Raw genomic sequence first — 16,760 nt, 5'->3', positions numbered from 1 at the left:
GACATGCGTGGCACTGATTGTCCCCCTTACCCCCTTTATGAAAGATGAGGGGGGGCTTGCCTCTCTGTTTGCTGACTGATTCCAGAACAATTGCAATTTGCCGTCGAGTGAATCGCTGTCAAGATGTCTACTGACAAGATCACCTTTTTGACCAACTGGTACGGCTTTGCAGTTGTTCTGACACCGATCTCTGTTTGGTGTTTATGTGCTGTGAGACCAGCTTGCTAAGTGGTCTGTCTTGTATAGGCACGCGACGCCCTACCATGCCCCTCTGTACCTTGCCCACAGCAAGGGCTTCTTCAAGGAAGAGGGCCTCAAGGTTGCTCTTCTGGAACCTAATGACCCCTCCGATGTGACCGAGATCATCGGCAGCGGCAAGGTTGACATGGGCTTCAAGGCTATGATTCATACCCTTGCTGTATGTGACTGTTTGTGGTCATTGATGGTTGGATGCTTACAGTCATCCAGGCTAAAGCTCGTAACTTTCCCGTCACCTCGATCGGCTCTCTGCTCGACGAGCCTTTCACTGGAGTTGTCTATCTCAAGGATAGCGGAATCACCGAGGACTTTCGCTCCCTGAAGGGCAAGAGAATCGGCTATGTTGGAGAGTTTGGCAAGGTTTGTCGTGTCTTTTTTCCTTTAGAAGGAAGGACATGTACTCACTGCGGTGATAGATCCAAATCGATGAGCTCACCAAGTACTACGGCATGACCGCCGACGACTACACTGCCGTCCGCTGCGGCATGAACGTCACCAAGGCCATCATCCGCGGCGACATTGACGCCGGCATCGGTCTGGAGAACGTGCAGATGGTCGAGCTAGCCGAGTGGCTCGCCTCTCAGAACCGCCCCCGCGATGACGTCCAGATGCTCCGCATCGACCAACTCGCCGAGCTAGGCTGCTGCTGCTTCTGCTCCATCCTCTACATCGCCAACGACGCCTTCCTGGCCGCCAACCCCGACAAGGTGCAGAAGTTCATGCGCGCGGTCAAGCGCGCCACCGACTACGTCCTCGCCGAGCCCGCCAAGGCCTACGAGGAGTACATCGACGTCAAGCCCATCATGGGAACCCCCGTGAACCGCAAGATCTTCGAGCGCTCCTATGCGTACTTCAGCCGCGACCTCAAGAACGTCCAGCGTGACTGGGCCAAGGTCACCAACTACGGAAAGCGTCTGGGCATCCTCGACGCGGACTTTGAGCCCAACTACACCAACAAGTACCTCTCCTGGGACCTGGAGGCGGACTCGACCGACCCGCTTGGTGACCAGAAGCGCATGGCTGACCTGCAGAAGCAGGTTGCCGCTGAGGGCGGTTTCAAGCGCCTTCAGGTGTCTGCTACTGCTTAGGCACGTCGCCCCTTTTCCCCGTTCTGCTTCTGGGTAGTACAACTTGATGTCGGACCAGCGATCGTTTGTGGTTCCAGATACCTAGTCAGTCGCTCGTTAGCCTAGCTGTGAGACAACCAATGGAAATCATGGAATTTATCAATTCAGTTTGAAATAGCTGTAATACATCACCAGGTCCGATGGCTATTATGGTCCTTGTTGAGATAAATCTATCATTTGCGCTTCGTAAGATTTCTTCGACTGACTCCATGAAAAAAGGTTTATTAGTAGCACTAAAGAGTAGCATACGACTCCTAAGTGTCTCAATCATCACCAAACACCCGCCCTCGAAAATCCGAATGCGATAATCGCTGATGGCCCAACAGCGAGAACTCAACCCCCTCAACGTCCCCTCGCTAAGATCATGCTCATCCCCATTGAACTCATCAACAGGCTTCCACCCGCCCCGTTCCCGGACAGTTTCTCGCGCCGCAAATCGCCGCCGAACAAACCACGCACACACAGCCAGAACAACAGCAGAGGCAAACCCAACCGCAAAGAACAGGAATGCGCGCACATCGATCGAGGACGAGCCGTCGTCGTTGCTGTCACCTTCGCCCGGGCCGAGGGCGACTTCCTCAGACGCCGGATCCCAGTGCATCCACGCCGTCGCACCGAGGATCTGGCCTGTAGCATTGAGTGCAAGGACGCGCAGGTAGTCTTTGGATGTTTGCGGAGGGATGGAGATGAGAGTCTCGAAGCCTGACTTGGGCACGGCGGTGAGGAAGGTTATTGACTCATCGTCCTCGTCGTCCTCGTTAGGGTCATGCCTGTCCGAGCCTTGAAGAACCCAGGTTGCGACCTCGGTTGCCCCGTTCCAGCTGACGGCTGCTTCGTAGCGGTACAGGGCGAGAGCCGGGTTCGTGCGCGGGCGGCCTGTCCAGGCGTGTTTGAAGACGCGGTAGGAGAGGATATTGCCTGCGCCGAAGGCGGATGTCGGGCCGAAGTGGACATGGCAGAGGACGTCGCCGGCGAGGGTGTACTCTGTCCAGGCGGCGTTGGCGCCGTAGCCGAGGAGGACGTTGCCGGTGTCGAGGAGCTGGACGGACCCCTGGGACTGGCTGCTGATGGGGTGGGGGTTCCAGTACTCGTGTCGGAGGCGGACGGTCATTTGGTGCGTGTCGAGATCGAGGTAGAGGCCTCGGCTGGTGAGACGCGGGGCGCCGTCGCCGCGGGAGGCGTTGTCGAAGAGCGTGACGGCCGTGCCGTTATCGCGGAAGCGGGCGTGGTGCTGCCAGGTGAAGTTTGTGGCGGCGCCGGCGGAGAGGTCGTGGAAGTCGTTGTGCTTGCCGCCGAGGCGCCAGATGATGTCGCCTGTGCGGCCGTCGATGTACGTGAGACAGCTCATGTAGCGCGAGGAGACGAGGAAGTTGCCCTTGGCGTCCTTGTCGACGCTGTTGATGTGGAAGAAGTCCCAGGGGCGGTCTTCGGAGTCGCCATTGCCTTCGCGGCCGCGGTAGCCGTCGGTGAGTTTGAAATGCTCGGATGCGCGCCACTGGAAGAGCAGCTGGCCGGTCTCGACGTCGACTTCTTGGAATGTGCCGTCCCATATCCAGCCGTTCTCGGGGCCGCCTGCAGACCGTAGATCTGCGGGGACGATGTCGTAGACGGTGAAGACGGCGGTTTCATCACCGGTGATGTGGAACTCGTGGAGGTCTGCAGGCAGGCCGTTGGCTCCCCGGACCGTATACGCCTCTTCGTAGGCCGAATCTAGCTATACCGAAGGATTGGCATCTGCCGCCTGTTTACCACGGTAGACACAGACACAGGGCTTACCATGTAGTATGTCCCGTCGCCATGACCAACGATCCCATCGTTACCCACCCAGAACGTGAGATAGTCCTGGCCTTTGTACCTGTACACGTTCACATTGTACGTCTGGCCGTAGTGTTTCGTCCACACCAGGTGACCATCCTGATCGATGATCATGGGCCCCGGATCTCGCACCGCCATTCCTCGGGGCGCAATCAGCGTGTACTGCCCATCCTTGCATTGAGGATTGGACTGCACGTAGTTCAATATGGGGCCCATCAGAGAAGAAGAACGATATGTCTCTGTGGGCCATTGTCCCAGGTCCCCATCTTCAAAGCGGCTCGACTGGAAATACGGTCCTCGATCTGCTTGTACAAGAGTGAATGCCGTCGCGACGGCGAAGCATGGATCTCGCAGCCTCATCACATCAATCAAGAAAGAAAAGTTTGTCCGGAATATGGTACAGCAGACCGCCGCCACTAGCAGTGTATCGACCGTCCCGAAGACAACATGTTGGGTTGGCTCATATCTTTAGAAAAGAAAAGGAGAGAGAGAGAGACTATAAAAGGTACTCGATGGTTCGAGCGGCCAGCGACCGAACTACGACATCAAAAATCTGAACTATTTCGATAGACGCGCGGACGCCCACGTCTCCACGACAGCGAGCACCGTCTCGTCGCCTAGATCCACCCATTCGAAGCATTCCTGACTCGGATCTCGACACTCATAATGAGCTTGGATCCGTCTGGAGACCGGGAGTCACCAACTATTATTATAACCAGCGCGGAGTCATTTCGTCTTTCTTGATTGTCCGCTGCTTGTCTCGAGGAATCAGCAATCCCAAGCCCGAGATTGTAAGCCGAGCGGGTATGGCGTGGCCGGGTGGAGTCAAAGATCTCCATCTTTTGGATTAATCGCAACGCTAGAGATTTAGCGATGGAGGCCAAGTCCTGGAGGTTGCTGCAACTGTCTGCTTGCCGAAGTTAGGCGGAGTACTGCTTACGCTGCTCTTGTCCTCAGCTACCTTAGCATTGCCAACGTCCTCTTTACGTCTTATTACGAATACCTGAGAGGTTATCAAGCTCACGTCCATACACAGATCGGTCATCATGCGCAACTTCTCAATCAATATCCTCCTTCGAGGAATGAGAAGAAGCCTGCAGCAAGCTGCTTAACCTCACCGAGAGTGCTTTAACACGCCATTTGTTCCTGACATCACATTGGCTGAGACGCTGACGCAAGGTCAGTGGCATCAACATTGACACCGCTCTATGTGGAGGTAAGAGACGCCTCGCCAGTCGTCTCTCCTAGCTTCTCCGGCCGGATTGATTGCCAAGCCAGCCGAAGGGTGCTTTTATCTCGTCATTGGAGGACGAGGACTGCTTGAGTGAGCCAAACAGACTGATTTCGAATTTCTTTCACCCTGATGTTTGCCATTGTCAAGGACAAGTGAGTATCCATGCGCTGGCACGACTACTCGCGGCAGGTCCCCCATTCCGCCAACGTCTGGCCAATCTCCTGATCAAGTACAGTTCATCCCTTGCGGCATTGTGCGAGATCAAAAGCCTCTATAAATGCATTAAATATTTGTATCAAGAAAGCATCTGTCTAACAACATGAGCTTATGAACTGTGTATACATGCAGGTTAACAGCACGTCATATAATCATTAGCTGTCTATGTGTTCGGTGGGGGGGGGGGTATGAAACTAAAGAATCAAGGAATGAGATTAAGAGACAGAATGTGACACGCCCCATTTTTTAGTGCGACTATTTGGTGCGCTTGTAGATCTTGCCAAGGAATGCCTCGAAGACCTCTTTCTTCAGGCCCTGACTTTCGTCAACGGCTGCGATCTTGCTGCGGAGTTCACCAACGGTCTTCTCCTCATACTCCTTGTAGACCTTCTCCAAATCGAGTTCCTTGTACAGCGCCTTGACCTTGGCCTCAAGCTCGCTGTCCTTGCGGCCGTAGGCGGTGTCGAGGAGCTTGCGCTGCTCAGTGCTGCAGCGCTGAAGGGCTTGGTTGATCAGCCATGAGCACTTGTTGTCCTGGATATCGGTGCCGATCTTGCCAATAACAGCCGGGTCACCATAGGCGTCCAGGTAGTCGTCCTGGACCTGGAAGTACTGACCCAGCGGGATCAGGATGTCGTGGGTCTGTTGAAGGTTCTCTGAGGTGGCGAGCTCGAGGTAGTGCAAAGCAAGAGCAACGGGAAGGTAGAAGCTGTAGTAGGCGGTTTTGTAGGTCACGATAAACATGTACTTCTCCATGGAGAAGTTGTCCAAGTCGACCTTGTCCTCAGGGGCCGTAATGAGATCGCACAGCTGACCAAGTTCCGTCTGCCAGGTGGTCTCGTGGAACAGCTCGAGGAAATCGACGTAGGCAGGGTGAGAGCGGAAGTGCTTCTTGAGGATAACGTAGATGCCGGACTCGAGCATGAACGCGTCGTTGATGGCGATCAGCCCGACTCCGGGGTGGCGGTACCAGCACGGCTGGCCACGACGAGTGATCGAGCTATCCATCATATCATCGCTGACCAAGAAGAAAGCCTGAAGCAGCTCGGTCAACCAACCCAGGATGCTGAGATGCTTGAACTGCTCGTCGGTCAGGGGCTTCTGCAGTAGAGCGAGGCCGGTATCTGGAACAGAGAGGCCGCGGTTGAGCTTTCCACCGGGAACATTGACATTGATCACCTATGAAAGAATATTGGTCAGCTTCACGGCTGTTCCTGAGATCAATTATAAGCGGGCGCGTCGACCAGGGCTCACCTGTTCTAACCACTTCAACGCATTCTCAGGCAGATTATATTTCTTAGCATGGGCCAGAAGATCTTCGGCCAACGTGGGGAAAACAGCCTCGAAGGCTTCACGGCTGGTGGTAGTCGCCATCCTGCTTGTATTGGAAGTGTCTTTGGGGAACAATGGAATTCTTTCGAGCCCCTTTTTTAAGCAATTGATGTTACAGAGTAATACCAAAAGAGAGGAGGGGCGGAAAACATCTGCGATAACGGAAACCCCTCGGGGATGGAAACTTTTTGCATTGTTTGCACTATTTGGTCTGTTCGCTCTCTAGCTCAATGGGGAAATGGCCCAATCGGGAAATTTGTCGGCCAACTATGATCATGATCACTCCTCTATGCATAGCCAGGTACTCTCTCGCGGCATTTGTGGTCTTTAGCTGCTGAAGTTGGGATACTAGGCTTATTAGCACTGTGGACTGCCTGGACTTACATGAGGTCAGCAGCAGCAGCTCTTTGGTGATCTCGTCTCGACGACAACATTCGGTGTCGGCCATTTCGCGATCCGAGCAAGGCGCGACAATAGACTCAACGCGACGGTTGAGATAGCTAGCGACGCCCTTGATCCGCATGAGAGAGGAATGTGATAGCGGTTGAACTACCAAAGAAGAAGCTTCACGACGCGTTCAACAACGGATGCCAACACGCCCTCGGAGGCATCGTGTGCGATAGGATCTTGGAAGATCATCAACCCTGGTCAAGATGGCGGTGAATATAACGGAAGATAATATCAAGGATCTACAGTATCGATTTGAAGACGCGACTATCAAATGCTCCGAGCGATGTCTTTACCAATCTGCCAAATGGTACAGGCCAAGATTGACCCTTTGCTTAGCGTTAAACTGATTTGGCCTCCTCAAACACAGGGCTGCCGAGATGCTTGACTCCCTCCTGCCGATTGATCAATATGATACAGATCCTGACTCACCAATGGAAATAGCCGATGCCCCGCCGACACCCCAGAATCCTTACGTTCGCAGCCAAGACCCTCTCGAACTTGCGTTAGAGGCCCAAGAAGCTCATAAATATCTGCTGGCGAAATCCTACTTCGATACGCGCGAGTATGACCGCTGTGCTGCCGTCTTCCTTCCACCAACTATACCCCCTGTTCCACTCTCCAGCACATCACTTCCTACGACATCACCGAAACCGAAAACGAGACAGTCATTGACTCCGCAGAAAGACAAAGCCAAGTCTACTTCGTACTCGAGTGTCAAAGAGAATAGCACGGCAAGGAATCCATATCCCAAGCTGAGTCAAAAGTCATTATTCTTGGCCTTGTACGCCAAATATCTAGCAGGGGAGAAGCGAAAGGATGAAGAGACGGAGATGGTGCTGGGCCCGGCAGATGGAGGGATGACCGTCAACCGGGAACTCCCCGGCTTGGCTTGGGGGCTTGAAGGGTGGTTTGCGGAGAGACGAGAAAGAGGCCTGGAAGAGCGTAACCAGGGCTGGTTGGAGTATCTTTACGGTGTTGTCCTTCTAAAAGGTCGCAATGAAGAGGAGGCCAAGAAGTGGCTTATCAGGAGTGTTCACTTGAACCCATTTCATTGGGGTGCTTGGCAAGAGCTGAACGATCTGCTTTCAAGCACGGAAGACGTACGTTGCCTTGCTGCTGATTGATCTGTTGCCGGTTACTGATCCTCTGCGCAGTTGAAACAAATAGTAGACCTTCTCCCTCAGAACATCATGACCCTCATCTTTCACGTTTATTGCAGTCAAGAGCTCTACCAGGCGACCGAAGACACCTATCAGGCTCTGTCAGAGCTAGAGACGATTTTTCCTACCAGTGCATTCCTAAAGACACAAAAAGCGCTTCTCTATTACCATTCGAAAGGTTCTGGTGTCCTACACCCGTCGCTGATTCTCAGGCTAACTATCCTAGTAGACTTTGAAGAAGCATCACATATATTTACAGAGATATTGATAACATCTCCTCATCGTCTTGACAGCCTTGATCACTACTCCAATATACTTTACGTTATGGGAGCGCGTCCACAGCTAGCCTTCGTCGCCCAGGTTGCAACCGCCACCGATAAGTTCCGCCCTGAAACATGCTGTGTTGTCGGCAATTATTACTCCCTCAAATCCGAACATGAGAAAGCTGTGATGTACTTCCGCCGCGCTCTCACACTCGATCGAAACTTTCTCTCGGCCTGGACCCTCATGGGCCACGAATACATCGAAATGAAAAATACCCACGCAGCAATTGAATCCTACCGGCGGGCCGTTGACGTGAACCGCAAAGATTACCGTGCGTGGTATGGGTTGGGCCAAGCGTACGAAGTGCTCGACATGTCATTCTACGCCTTATTCTACTACCAGCGCGCAGCCGCGTTGCGGCCCTACGATCCAAAAATGTGGCAGGCGGTTGGATCCTGCTATGCCAAGATGGGCCGTGTCGAGCAAAGCATCAAAGCGCTCAAGCGCGCTCTCGTCGCTGGTTCATATTACGCAGATGACGCCTCGCAGGGCGGTGGATTGGGCGGACCGGGGCGCAAGATTCTCGACCCGGAGACCCTGCACCAGATTGCCACACTCTACGAACGGCTCGGGGACGAAGAAGAAGCCGCCGCATACATGGAACTCACACTACAGCAAGAAACTGGCCAAGGCCCCGAGGATGAGTCCTTCGTCTCGGACAACGACAATGACGATGACCAGTCCGGCGGTGAAGGTCAGCAAGGTTCACGTCGCGCTCGACAGTCGTCTTCGTTCGGCAACCAGAACGATAGCGAAGATGGAACGTATCATGGTACCGGTGTAACGGCTACGACATCCAAGGCGCGTCTGTGGCTTGCGCGGTGGGCCTTGCGCCACGGTGACCTGGAAAGAGCAGATCAATTGGCGGGTGAACTATGTCAGGACGGAGTCGAAGTCGAAGAGGCAAAGGCATTGATGAGAGATGTCCGGGCAAGACGAGAGGGGGGTGGATAATTTCAAAGGAATCATTTCTCGTTGACTTACTCTTTTTATGAAGCTTAGCGAAGGCGTTATGTCGAATGGATGGGTAGGGTATAACTTGATATAGACCAATATGACGCATACTCCAAATAGAAATAACATGGCCAGTGGCTTCTCCTTTCAATCGTCTTATTATATACACATTCGACTATTGGTGTATTATCCCATGGCCCAAGCAAGTCCAACCAATGCCTGTATATAAAGAGTAGGTTCCAAGACCGTCCCTCCAGCAATAACAATTCCCCAACTCCTGTCCCAGGGGTACAGTATGGACTGTAACGCAAGGGATGTCTAGGCACTCAAATCTCCCAAAATTAACAATTCACGACTGTCAAACGTTATAGAGATACGCGGTGCCCTCGCAGCACTCTGTGCTCTGATCAACTCGCGTAGAAATGACCGCTGACCTCCTTCACCATCCACCGGTGTCCCGGGTATCTCTGAAACACAAACACTATCATTCGAGTTTTCAGACTGTGTCTTTGAGCCCCAGGATACGCAGGCATAGAAATATTCTCTCCCAATACCCTCCCATGTCATGCGAAGAAGGAAACTGGGGTCGTCTAGTCTTGCCTTGAGAGTGAGGAAATTGGCATCAAGAATGAAAATCTTGCCGTTTCGTGGAGTTTTATGTCTGTTGCATTTGAGGGCTGTTGAGACGTGTTGGCTGAGTTCGAGAAGAAGGTTCCCGAGCGAGTCTTGCGATATTGTTGCTATATACAAGCCCAGGGCAAGGCCATGATGTACCGTACTTGGATTGGTGCTCCTGGTAGGATGTGGTCTGTTTGAACATATTTTCTGTACGAAGGTCTGGATATCCTTGGCGAGATTGGATGAGCTGGGAGGGATTAAGCTGTTGGCAGAGACATCATGAACCAGGTCCTGACGGAAGTATAATGGAATCATTGTCAGTTGTGCCTCGATGTATGAGTGTTGATTGCTGCAAGAGTTAGGAACGACAGGAGCGGCACCGGCAGCATGATTCTCGGTGAGCTTTCGACGCTTTCTAGGTTGCAAAGGTAAAGTTATGCAGGCTTCTAACTCATTTGAGGCTTTTGAGTCATTCGATGGAAAGGATGTTTCATTCTCCTCGCCGTAACTAGCACTGACACATTTGGAGGGGTCAGATGAAGACTCCTGGTTTTGTCTTTTACTACCTCTTTGAATTGACGATAGGTTGTCATTGCTTCTCAGAAGCTTTCGAGGAGGCTCGGATGGTTCCGGCGAAGATGCTGATGTGGTAGAATCATCCACGAAAATGGGAATGGGATCTGCTGGTACACGCTCCTCGCTGACGTGATTCGATTGTTGGGTGGAGTTGCTCGATGAATGTTGCACTTGGCTTCTGATAACATCCGTGGCGATAGCTTCGAACGACGGACCCTTGCTCGGGCTAGATGCTGTTATTGGACACGAGCTTGTCCCAGAGGATGTGGTCTGTGACTTTGTCACGATATAGTGCGATGACACCTGTCCTTGCTGGAGCTGTCTTCTCCACTCTTCCTCTTGATGCAAGTCTTCTTCTGGTACCATCCGAGCTTCTTCAGCTAATAGTTGGAGTTCTTGGTACGAGGCTGCCTCTTCAAATGATCTGTCCAGGAAAATCTTTTGAATTCGAGGAAATCGAAGTGTAAAGTATCTGGCACATGATGGCTTCTCGAATCCACCTCCCAACATCTCGACCACGAACGGTTTCTTGAACACGGTATTCATGTCGGAGAGACTATCCTTTCCAAATACTATCCGGAATCCATGGCTTGAATCCAGACCGCAAGCACAAAACTGCCCAAACTGATTGAGAATTTGCATATTTTTCAGGCTCATGGAGTTACGGTCAATTACATCCATAACTTGAAACTTTGGCTCAGCTGCGGACTGTAGGACGGTGTCTTTGTTGACCAGACAGCCGATGTAAAAGTGTGTCCAAAATATCTTGGTGGATAGATTCAACGCAGCAGCATCACGAGAGTCATATTTCGCGCCGACTAATGCCAAGTCCACGGTGTCACCCAACCCTGGTATATAGTCCTTCTTGAGCTTGATCCAGCGACCAGCAGAGCCGTTCTCTGAACCAGGAAAGATGGAGAAATAAGGATCTTCACAACATTTTAGGACGAGTCCTTCCCACCTCTCCGTAACGGCTCTCGAAAATATTGTTTCTAGACGCGATCGACCGTCAGGACGGGAGAATTCGACGATGTGTTGCTCTGCAATGTCCGCATATCCATCTCTTACTTTTACAACATCCTTTAGAAGTAGCCGTCGCTCACGATGTGGCTTCCTAAGGCAGATGTCGTCATCAAGAAGCAGAATGTCGAAGAACACAATCATTAAGTGCTCGTAAGGTTGCGGTCTAGCGCAAGTCAGCAATGGTTAATGCTGTGTGGTTATGCTCCTCACTTACGGGGAATCATTGTCTATTCCAATGTAGGTGCCTGAGCGAGCAATGAGTTTGCGCAACTTATGGAAATCTGCTATCTTGCCGTGATTGTCACTCCAGACAAGTATTTCACCCTCGAGGATGCACTGGCGAGAGAATTTGCATTCTGGCTTACCCATGCTCAGGGAGTCCTTAATCACAGAGTGGATTCCCGCCCTGTCGTCGGTAGAATCCTTGCCACTTTTGGAGAAAATTTGGATGGGATTGGGGCGCTTCGTGAGGTCAATGTGTATCTGGCAGTATTCGCCATCATACTTCCTTTCTACACTCATTCGACGACGGCCGATCATTTGGCAGCAGTGTTTGATACTTCGCGCCTTATAGTACTCGGGCCGGCCTATCTTGGTCCCAATCCCGGGTTTGAGATGCTGTAAAGCCTGCATACACAGATCCTTTGCGAGCTCCGGGATCGGGTTCGGTGGGTAGTGGCTGAGAGGTTCGGTAGCAAGCATTTTTAGAGCAGAATCGAAAGAATCCTGGAAACGCAGCAAATGCGGAAGCAGGAAATGAAAGCTTCTCATCGTGAGCTTTGTCGGCAACACAACCGGATGATAACTCTTTAGTATCATTCGAGTAAGCCATTTTGCGTCTCTACTGCTCATGCGCCGATATAATGGTCTCAGCGTATCCTCGACGTCGACCGCACTATGCTGCTTTCGCACCCGAGAACCGGAGAACCTGCATTGGGACGCAATCCTGTTCAATGCCAGGTCTATCTCTTCAACAGTCACCTCTTGGCCGCTGATGATGTCGAATTCCGCTTGTCGCATGACATTTTCTACACATTGTCCCAAGTCGGTACCTCCCGCGACGCGCCATTGCTCGAGCTCCTGCCGTCGATCAGAACCTAACAGAAGACAACGGCCGATGACCCTTGAAAGATTGGTACACTGTAGCCAGTAGACTCTGTCCGTTCGTTTCTCTGGAAATATGCATGACAAAAGAGCTATTTGATCCGTGTCGGAAGCATGAATCCTTTTGGCATGCTGGGCAAACCATCGGGTCACGGCTCGATGATCGGGATTCGAGACTTTCGCTGCGGTAGAAGCCTTCAAGACTCTATTACGCTCTAACTCTGAGAGTAAATCACACAGGTAGGTAAACTTGAACACCATGAATGGGGATGAGTGATGGTCCTATCGTGGTTGCTGCTTCCTAGGGCAAAGACCATGAGTGGACCTAGCGTTTGAGGGAGCTTCGCAAGGTGTCTTTGGCAGGCTCACAGATGGCAACCACATGCCTCTTGGGTGATTTCTTGCGATGAGCAGAATTTGCGACGTCTCCTGAGCGAAAGAGACTGACGCGAGGCCAAACCGTGGGCGCGTCCATGGGTCACGAAAACACGTGACCGTGTACCAGATTCTTTGACTCTACGAGATCGTTATATTAATTATGCTTCTTTTGGAGAAAGATTGCATTTCTCGATGTCAATCAGTTCTAAATAGAATACATAAGGCACAGGGCCGTCATAGTCATGTTGAGATAAAATAGCCAAACCCAATCAATACCGTCCCAACGAGCGAGATAATATCATATGCTCAAAGAGAAGACCGCTTAACTCCAGGCTTTTACTCTAAACGGACCAAAGCAAGGAACGAAAGGCACACTGAGCAGAAGGATCACAGAATACCCTGCTTTTGCAGACTGTAACAAGTTAGCATCGCTTTGATTCGTAAGGAAACGGGAAACGTACTCGAGGTAGATCCTTTCTGGCATCACATTACCCTCGGCATCCTCCATCTGCACCACGTTATCGCGAGACTCCCGTTCCTTCTTACGCTCCTGCTCAAGCTTCTCCCACAGCTTGATTGCGTCTTCAATCCGGGTAATCTCTCGGAAGAGATTAGTATTCGACGTGATTCCCAGACACTTCAAGCCGAAGATATGTAAGGCTTCCGAAAAGTGCTTGTCGAAAGCGCGGCGACCCATGTAAACAAAGTTTCCGCAAATCTCGCAAGGATACTCGACGCCCAGACCGTGCAGCTTGTACAGCCAGTAAGGAATAGGCTTGCCGTCCCATGCCAAGGGAAGCTTGAGTGGGTTGTAAATTCTCTCGTCGCCTTCATCGTCGGACTGGTCGTTGCGCCCAGGACCGCCAGCGTTCTCATATTCAGCCATCAAGGCCTCCAGCTCCATCTGCCGCTCGCGCTCAGTCATGCCCTGTCTCCGCTCAACGTTGATACGGGTTGCCTGACGTTCAGGGTCGAGGACCTTGGCTAAAGAGCGAACCCGGTGCTCGCGCTCAGCAACTGCGCGTTCTTTCAGACGGTGGGCCACAGAGGTAACGCCACCAACTGACGGTGGTGCACCCGCGTCCGAGTCACCTGCAGCTTTGCGAGCTTCGGCGGCCCGAATGTGCTTCTTGCCAGTCAAGTGATTCTTGTAAACGTTCTCGTTCTTGAATTCTCTTTCACAATCGGTACACCAGATGCCTTCCCCTGAGCCTTGTGTCTTTGGGGCCTGAGTACCATTCTCAACGTTCTCCTCTGTCCATCCAAGCACTTGGTTTGCTGCCCATTGCTTCTCGAAGTCTTCATCAAAGCTTGCGAAAAGTTTGTCGAGGTCCTGCAAAGGCTTTGTGCGTTTGATAAAGCTTTCCAAGTAGCCAGCAAGCTCTCCGACATACTTGAAGTACTTGTCCGATATCTTATTCGCTCGCTTGATAAGGAGATGTGGGGTACGAATGAGTCGAACACGTCGAGATATTGGATGTATGTAAGTCGTTTAACTCCAGGAAGGTTCAGATAGTCCTCGTGTAATGTTGTAAGGTCCAGGAACTGCCCGTAGGCCTCCTCGCCGGAGAACATCGTGTCGATTTCCACTCCCGTCGGTTCGCCTTCACCAGGTTGACGGCGCTTGTAGGCTCTCTCGAGATTTTCAACTGGCTCATTAGGATAGCGCTTGTGGAAGTCTTTGATCTCGTCCAGCTGCCGGTAAAACTCGTCGAACTGTTCACCAGTGGAGATGGTCTGGATCTCCTTTTCGCGGGCTTTGTCTGCATCTTGATAGATTTCGAGTAAACTCTTCGACTGCTCTTCTATGCGCGACAAGAAGTGAGCAATCTCATGGTCCCGAGCAAGGCGCTCCCGAATCTGAAAAGAAACCAACAATCAGCTCTGACCAATGTAGGCGAGACACACGGATATCTTACGTTACGAGGTTCTTCAGCGACGCGGTCTGCGATTGCTTGTTCTAACCTCTCGAGATCCTCATGGATAAATCTCTGTTCTTCAAGAACCATGTTGAAAACACCTGCGGAACGGTCTTCCCTTTAACAAGTGTGTTATCTTCGATGCTCTCGACGTTATGCGGCAGATTGACGCCGCTTTGAGCTTTGCGGCGAGTATCATCACGTGATTCCGCCAGTGGCACTCGCGCCGCAAACTCAAGTTGCGCTCACGAACTATCACATCTCCAGACCAACATCAATCAAGCTGATCGCAATCTCTACAAGCTTCCTGGAACAGACAAAATGGCTGACGGCATTGATAGACGAACAGATGGTATGCGGATAATGGAGACTTTTGAAGAGATATAGGCTAACGGCGCAAATTCAGACAGGCTGGAGTTCAGCACCTCGAAGGAGGTCACGGTTGCCCCGACCTTCGAGGATATGCACCTGAAGGAAAACCTTCTTCGTGGTATCTATGCTTACGGTTACGAATCTCCCTCCGCCGTCCAGTCGCGAGCAATTGTCCAGATTTGCAAGGGTCGTGACACGATCGCTCAAGCGCAATCCGGTACTGGTAAGACGGCCACATTCTCGATCAGTATCCTGCAAGTTATCGACACTGTTGTGCGCGAGACACAAGGTATGTCACTTAAGACCCCTTCTGTACCGGGTGAAGCGATCCTAACTAGTATCAGCTCTTGTTCTTTCGCCGACCCGCGAACTTGCGACTCAGATTCAGTCGGTCATTATGGCCTTGGGAGATTACATGAATGTACAGTGCCACGCTTGCATTGGAGGCACAAATATTGGCGAGGATATTCGGAAGCTGGACTACGGCCAGCACGTTGTTTCGGGTACACCAGGCAGAGTCGCGGACATGATCCGTAGACGCCACCTGCGCACTCGGCACATCAAGATGCTGGTCCTTGATGAGGCTGACGAACTTTTGAACCGCGGCTTCCGTGAACAAATCTACGATGTCTACCGCTACCTCCCTCCCGCTACACAGGTCGTTGTCGTTTCCGCCACTCTCCCCTACGATGTCCTGGACATGACCACAAAATTCATGACAGACCCCGTCCGCGTTCTGGTCAAGCGTGACGAATTGACTCTGGAAGGCATCAAACAATACTTCATCGCTGTTGAGAAAGAAGAGTGGAAGTTCGATACCCTTTGCGACCTCTACGACACGTTGACCATCACGCAGGCCGTGATCTTCTGCAACACCCGCCGGAAGGTCGACTGGCTGACTGATAAGATGCGCGAAGCCAACTTCACAGTATCCAGCATGCACGGCGAAATGCCACAGAAGGAACGCGACAGTATCATGCAAGACTTCCGCCAGGGCAACTCTCGCGTCCTCATCTCCACCGACGTTTGGGCTCGTGGTATCGACGTTCAGCAAGTCTCCCTTGTCATTAACTACGACCTACCCACCAACCGTGAGAACTACATCCACCGTATTGGTCGAAGTGGTCGTTTCGGAAGAAAGGGTGTCGCCATCAACTTCGTCACCAGCGATGACGTGCGGATTCTCCGTGACATTGAATTGTACTACTCTACCCAGATCGATGAGATGCCTATGAATGGTAAGTGCCCCAGCTCCACTCGCTTTCCACTCAATGGCAAAACGATATGCTAACCCTTATCTAGTCGCTGATCTCCTTTCGTAATCGACTCCTCATCCTGATATTGCCAAAATCTATCACGAAAAACTGCCATCATTTCCTGGGCCATCTCACCTCCGGAAGAAACACCGCGGAAGGGCTTTAAAAGCGTGCCTCGTCACAAAATCATCGGGCAGGAAAGAGGCAGAACCAGCGCGGGGAAGGGGGAATTTTACCAGAATGGTGAGCTTCATTACCTATCTTCCAAATCAGAACCCCAAGCAGGAAGAGTGAGAACTGACGTTATCTATTCAACCAGTTCATACAAATTTTGACGGATATGAGACCCATCATCAGGAAACACCAGGGTCATCTGATTCACGGCAAACTGTAAAACATCAATCTCGTCTATTTTATCTCGGAGTTCGATTTAGTCATTCGGGGATCTTGCTTCCTTAGCTGGTTTGGGAGTTCGATATCGATTTGAAATAATGCCTACGTTTTTTCTGGTGTCTGGATACTGGATACCATAAAAGTAATTTCGTTGACATCCTTGGTGATTGTAATCCTGAGTTCACCGGTCCAGTAATGTATGCGAGGATTTCACGGACAATAAGGCTGAGCAAAATAGTGCAGAATTGATG

At 51.6% G+C, this 16,760-nt stretch overlaps 7 protein-coding genes across 7 annotated transcripts; 3 read left to right on the top strand and 4 right to left on the bottom strand.

The window, feature by feature from the left end:
- Positions 1-103: 103 nt before the first annotated feature.
- Positions 104-1,380, top strand: P174DRAFT_438312 (NMT1/THI5 family protein). Its single transcript, XM_024826511.1, has 4 exons — positions 104-158; positions 247-418; positions 469-618; positions 675-1,380. Exons 1-4 carry the CDS (start codon positions 124-126, stop codon positions 1,344-1,346), a joined length of 1,029 nt encoding a protein of 342 aa, XP_024685132.1. The 5' UTR covers positions 104-123; the 3' UTR covers positions 1,347-1,380.
- A 178-nt stretch (positions 1,381-1,558) lies between these two features.
- On the bottom strand, positions 1,559-3,560 carry P174DRAFT_417561 (arylsulfotransferase family protein; the record flags this gene model as incomplete). The annotated part of the gene is made up of 3 exons (XM_024824611.1): positions 1,559-1,586; positions 1,667-3,099; positions 3,162-3,560. The coding sequence occupies 3 exons, from the start codon at positions 3,558-3,560 to the stop codon at positions 1,559-1,561; spliced, it is 1,860 nt and encodes a 619-aa protein (XP_024685131.1).
- Positions 3,561-4,702: 1,142 nt separating this feature from the next.
- erg20 (bifunctional (2E,6E)-farnesyl diphosphate synthase/dimethylallyltranstransferase) lies at positions 4,703-6,277 on the bottom strand. The gene is made up of 2 exons (XM_024823183.1): positions 5,905-6,277; positions 4,703-5,829 (listed from the first exon to the last, which is right to left on the bottom strand). Exons 1-2 carry the CDS (start codon positions 6,022-6,024, stop codon positions 4,906-4,908), a joined length of 1,044 nt encoding a protein of 347 aa, XP_024685130.1. The 5' UTR covers positions 6,025-6,277; the 3' UTR covers positions 4,703-4,905.
- P174DRAFT_438310 (anaphase promoting complex subunit CDC23) lies at positions 6,278-8,977 on the top strand. Its single transcript, XM_024826510.1, has 4 exons — positions 6,278-6,739; positions 6,800-7,532; positions 7,587-7,770; positions 7,822-8,977. The coding sequence occupies exons 1-4, from the start codon at positions 6,636-6,638 to the stop codon at positions 8,868-8,870; spliced, it is 2,070 nt and encodes a 689-aa protein (XP_024685129.1). The 5' UTR covers positions 6,278-6,635; the 3' UTR covers positions 8,871-8,977.
- Positions 8,978-9,188: 211 nt separating this feature from the next.
- P174DRAFT_448290 (ATP dependent DNA ligase domain protein) lies at positions 9,189-12,554 on the bottom strand (the record flags this gene model as incomplete). The annotated part of the gene is made up of 2 exons (XM_024828748.1): positions 11,302-12,554; positions 9,189-11,250 (listed from the first exon to the last, which is right to left on the bottom strand). The coding sequence occupies exons 1-2, from the start codon at positions 12,450-12,452 to the stop codon at positions 9,189-9,191; spliced, it is 3,213 nt and encodes a 1,070-aa protein (XP_024685128.1). The 5' UTR covers positions 12,453-12,554.
- Positions 12,555-12,733: 179 nt separating this feature from the next.
- P174DRAFT_438308 (SF3a splicing factor complex subunit PRP9) lies at positions 12,734-14,630 on the bottom strand. The gene is made up of 4 exons (XM_024826509.1): positions 14,489-14,630; positions 14,019-14,429; positions 13,031-13,995; positions 12,734-12,981 (listed from the first exon to the last, which is right to left on the bottom strand). Exons 1-4 carry the CDS (start codon positions 14,576-14,578, stop codon positions 12,957-12,959), a joined length of 1,491 nt encoding a protein of 496 aa, XP_024685127.1. The 5' UTR covers positions 14,579-14,630; the 3' UTR covers positions 12,734-12,956.
- A 179-nt stretch (positions 14,631-14,809) lies between these two features.
- P174DRAFT_417556 (ATP-dependent RNA helicase eIF4A) lies at positions 14,810-16,182 on the top strand (the record flags this gene model as incomplete). Its single annotated transcript, XM_024824610.1, has 4 exons — positions 14,810-14,840; positions 14,895-15,149; positions 15,205-16,098; positions 16,163-16,182. 4 exons carry the CDS (start codon positions 14,810-14,812, stop codon positions 16,180-16,182), a joined length of 1,200 nt encoding a protein of 399 aa, XP_024685126.1.
- Between the last annotated feature and the right edge of the window lie 578 nt (positions 16,183-16,760).

The sequence above is a fragment of the Aspergillus novofumigatus genome (genome assembly GCF_002847465.1).
Source record: "Aspergillus novofumigatus IBT 16806 chromosome Unknown P174scaffold_2, whole genome shotgun sequence".
In the NCBI taxonomy this organism is placed as follows: Eukaryota; Fungi; Ascomycota; class Eurotiomycetes; order Eurotiales; family Aspergillaceae; genus Aspergillus; species Aspergillus novofumigatus.
This window is presented reverse-complemented; position numbering and strand designations above follow the sequence as displayed.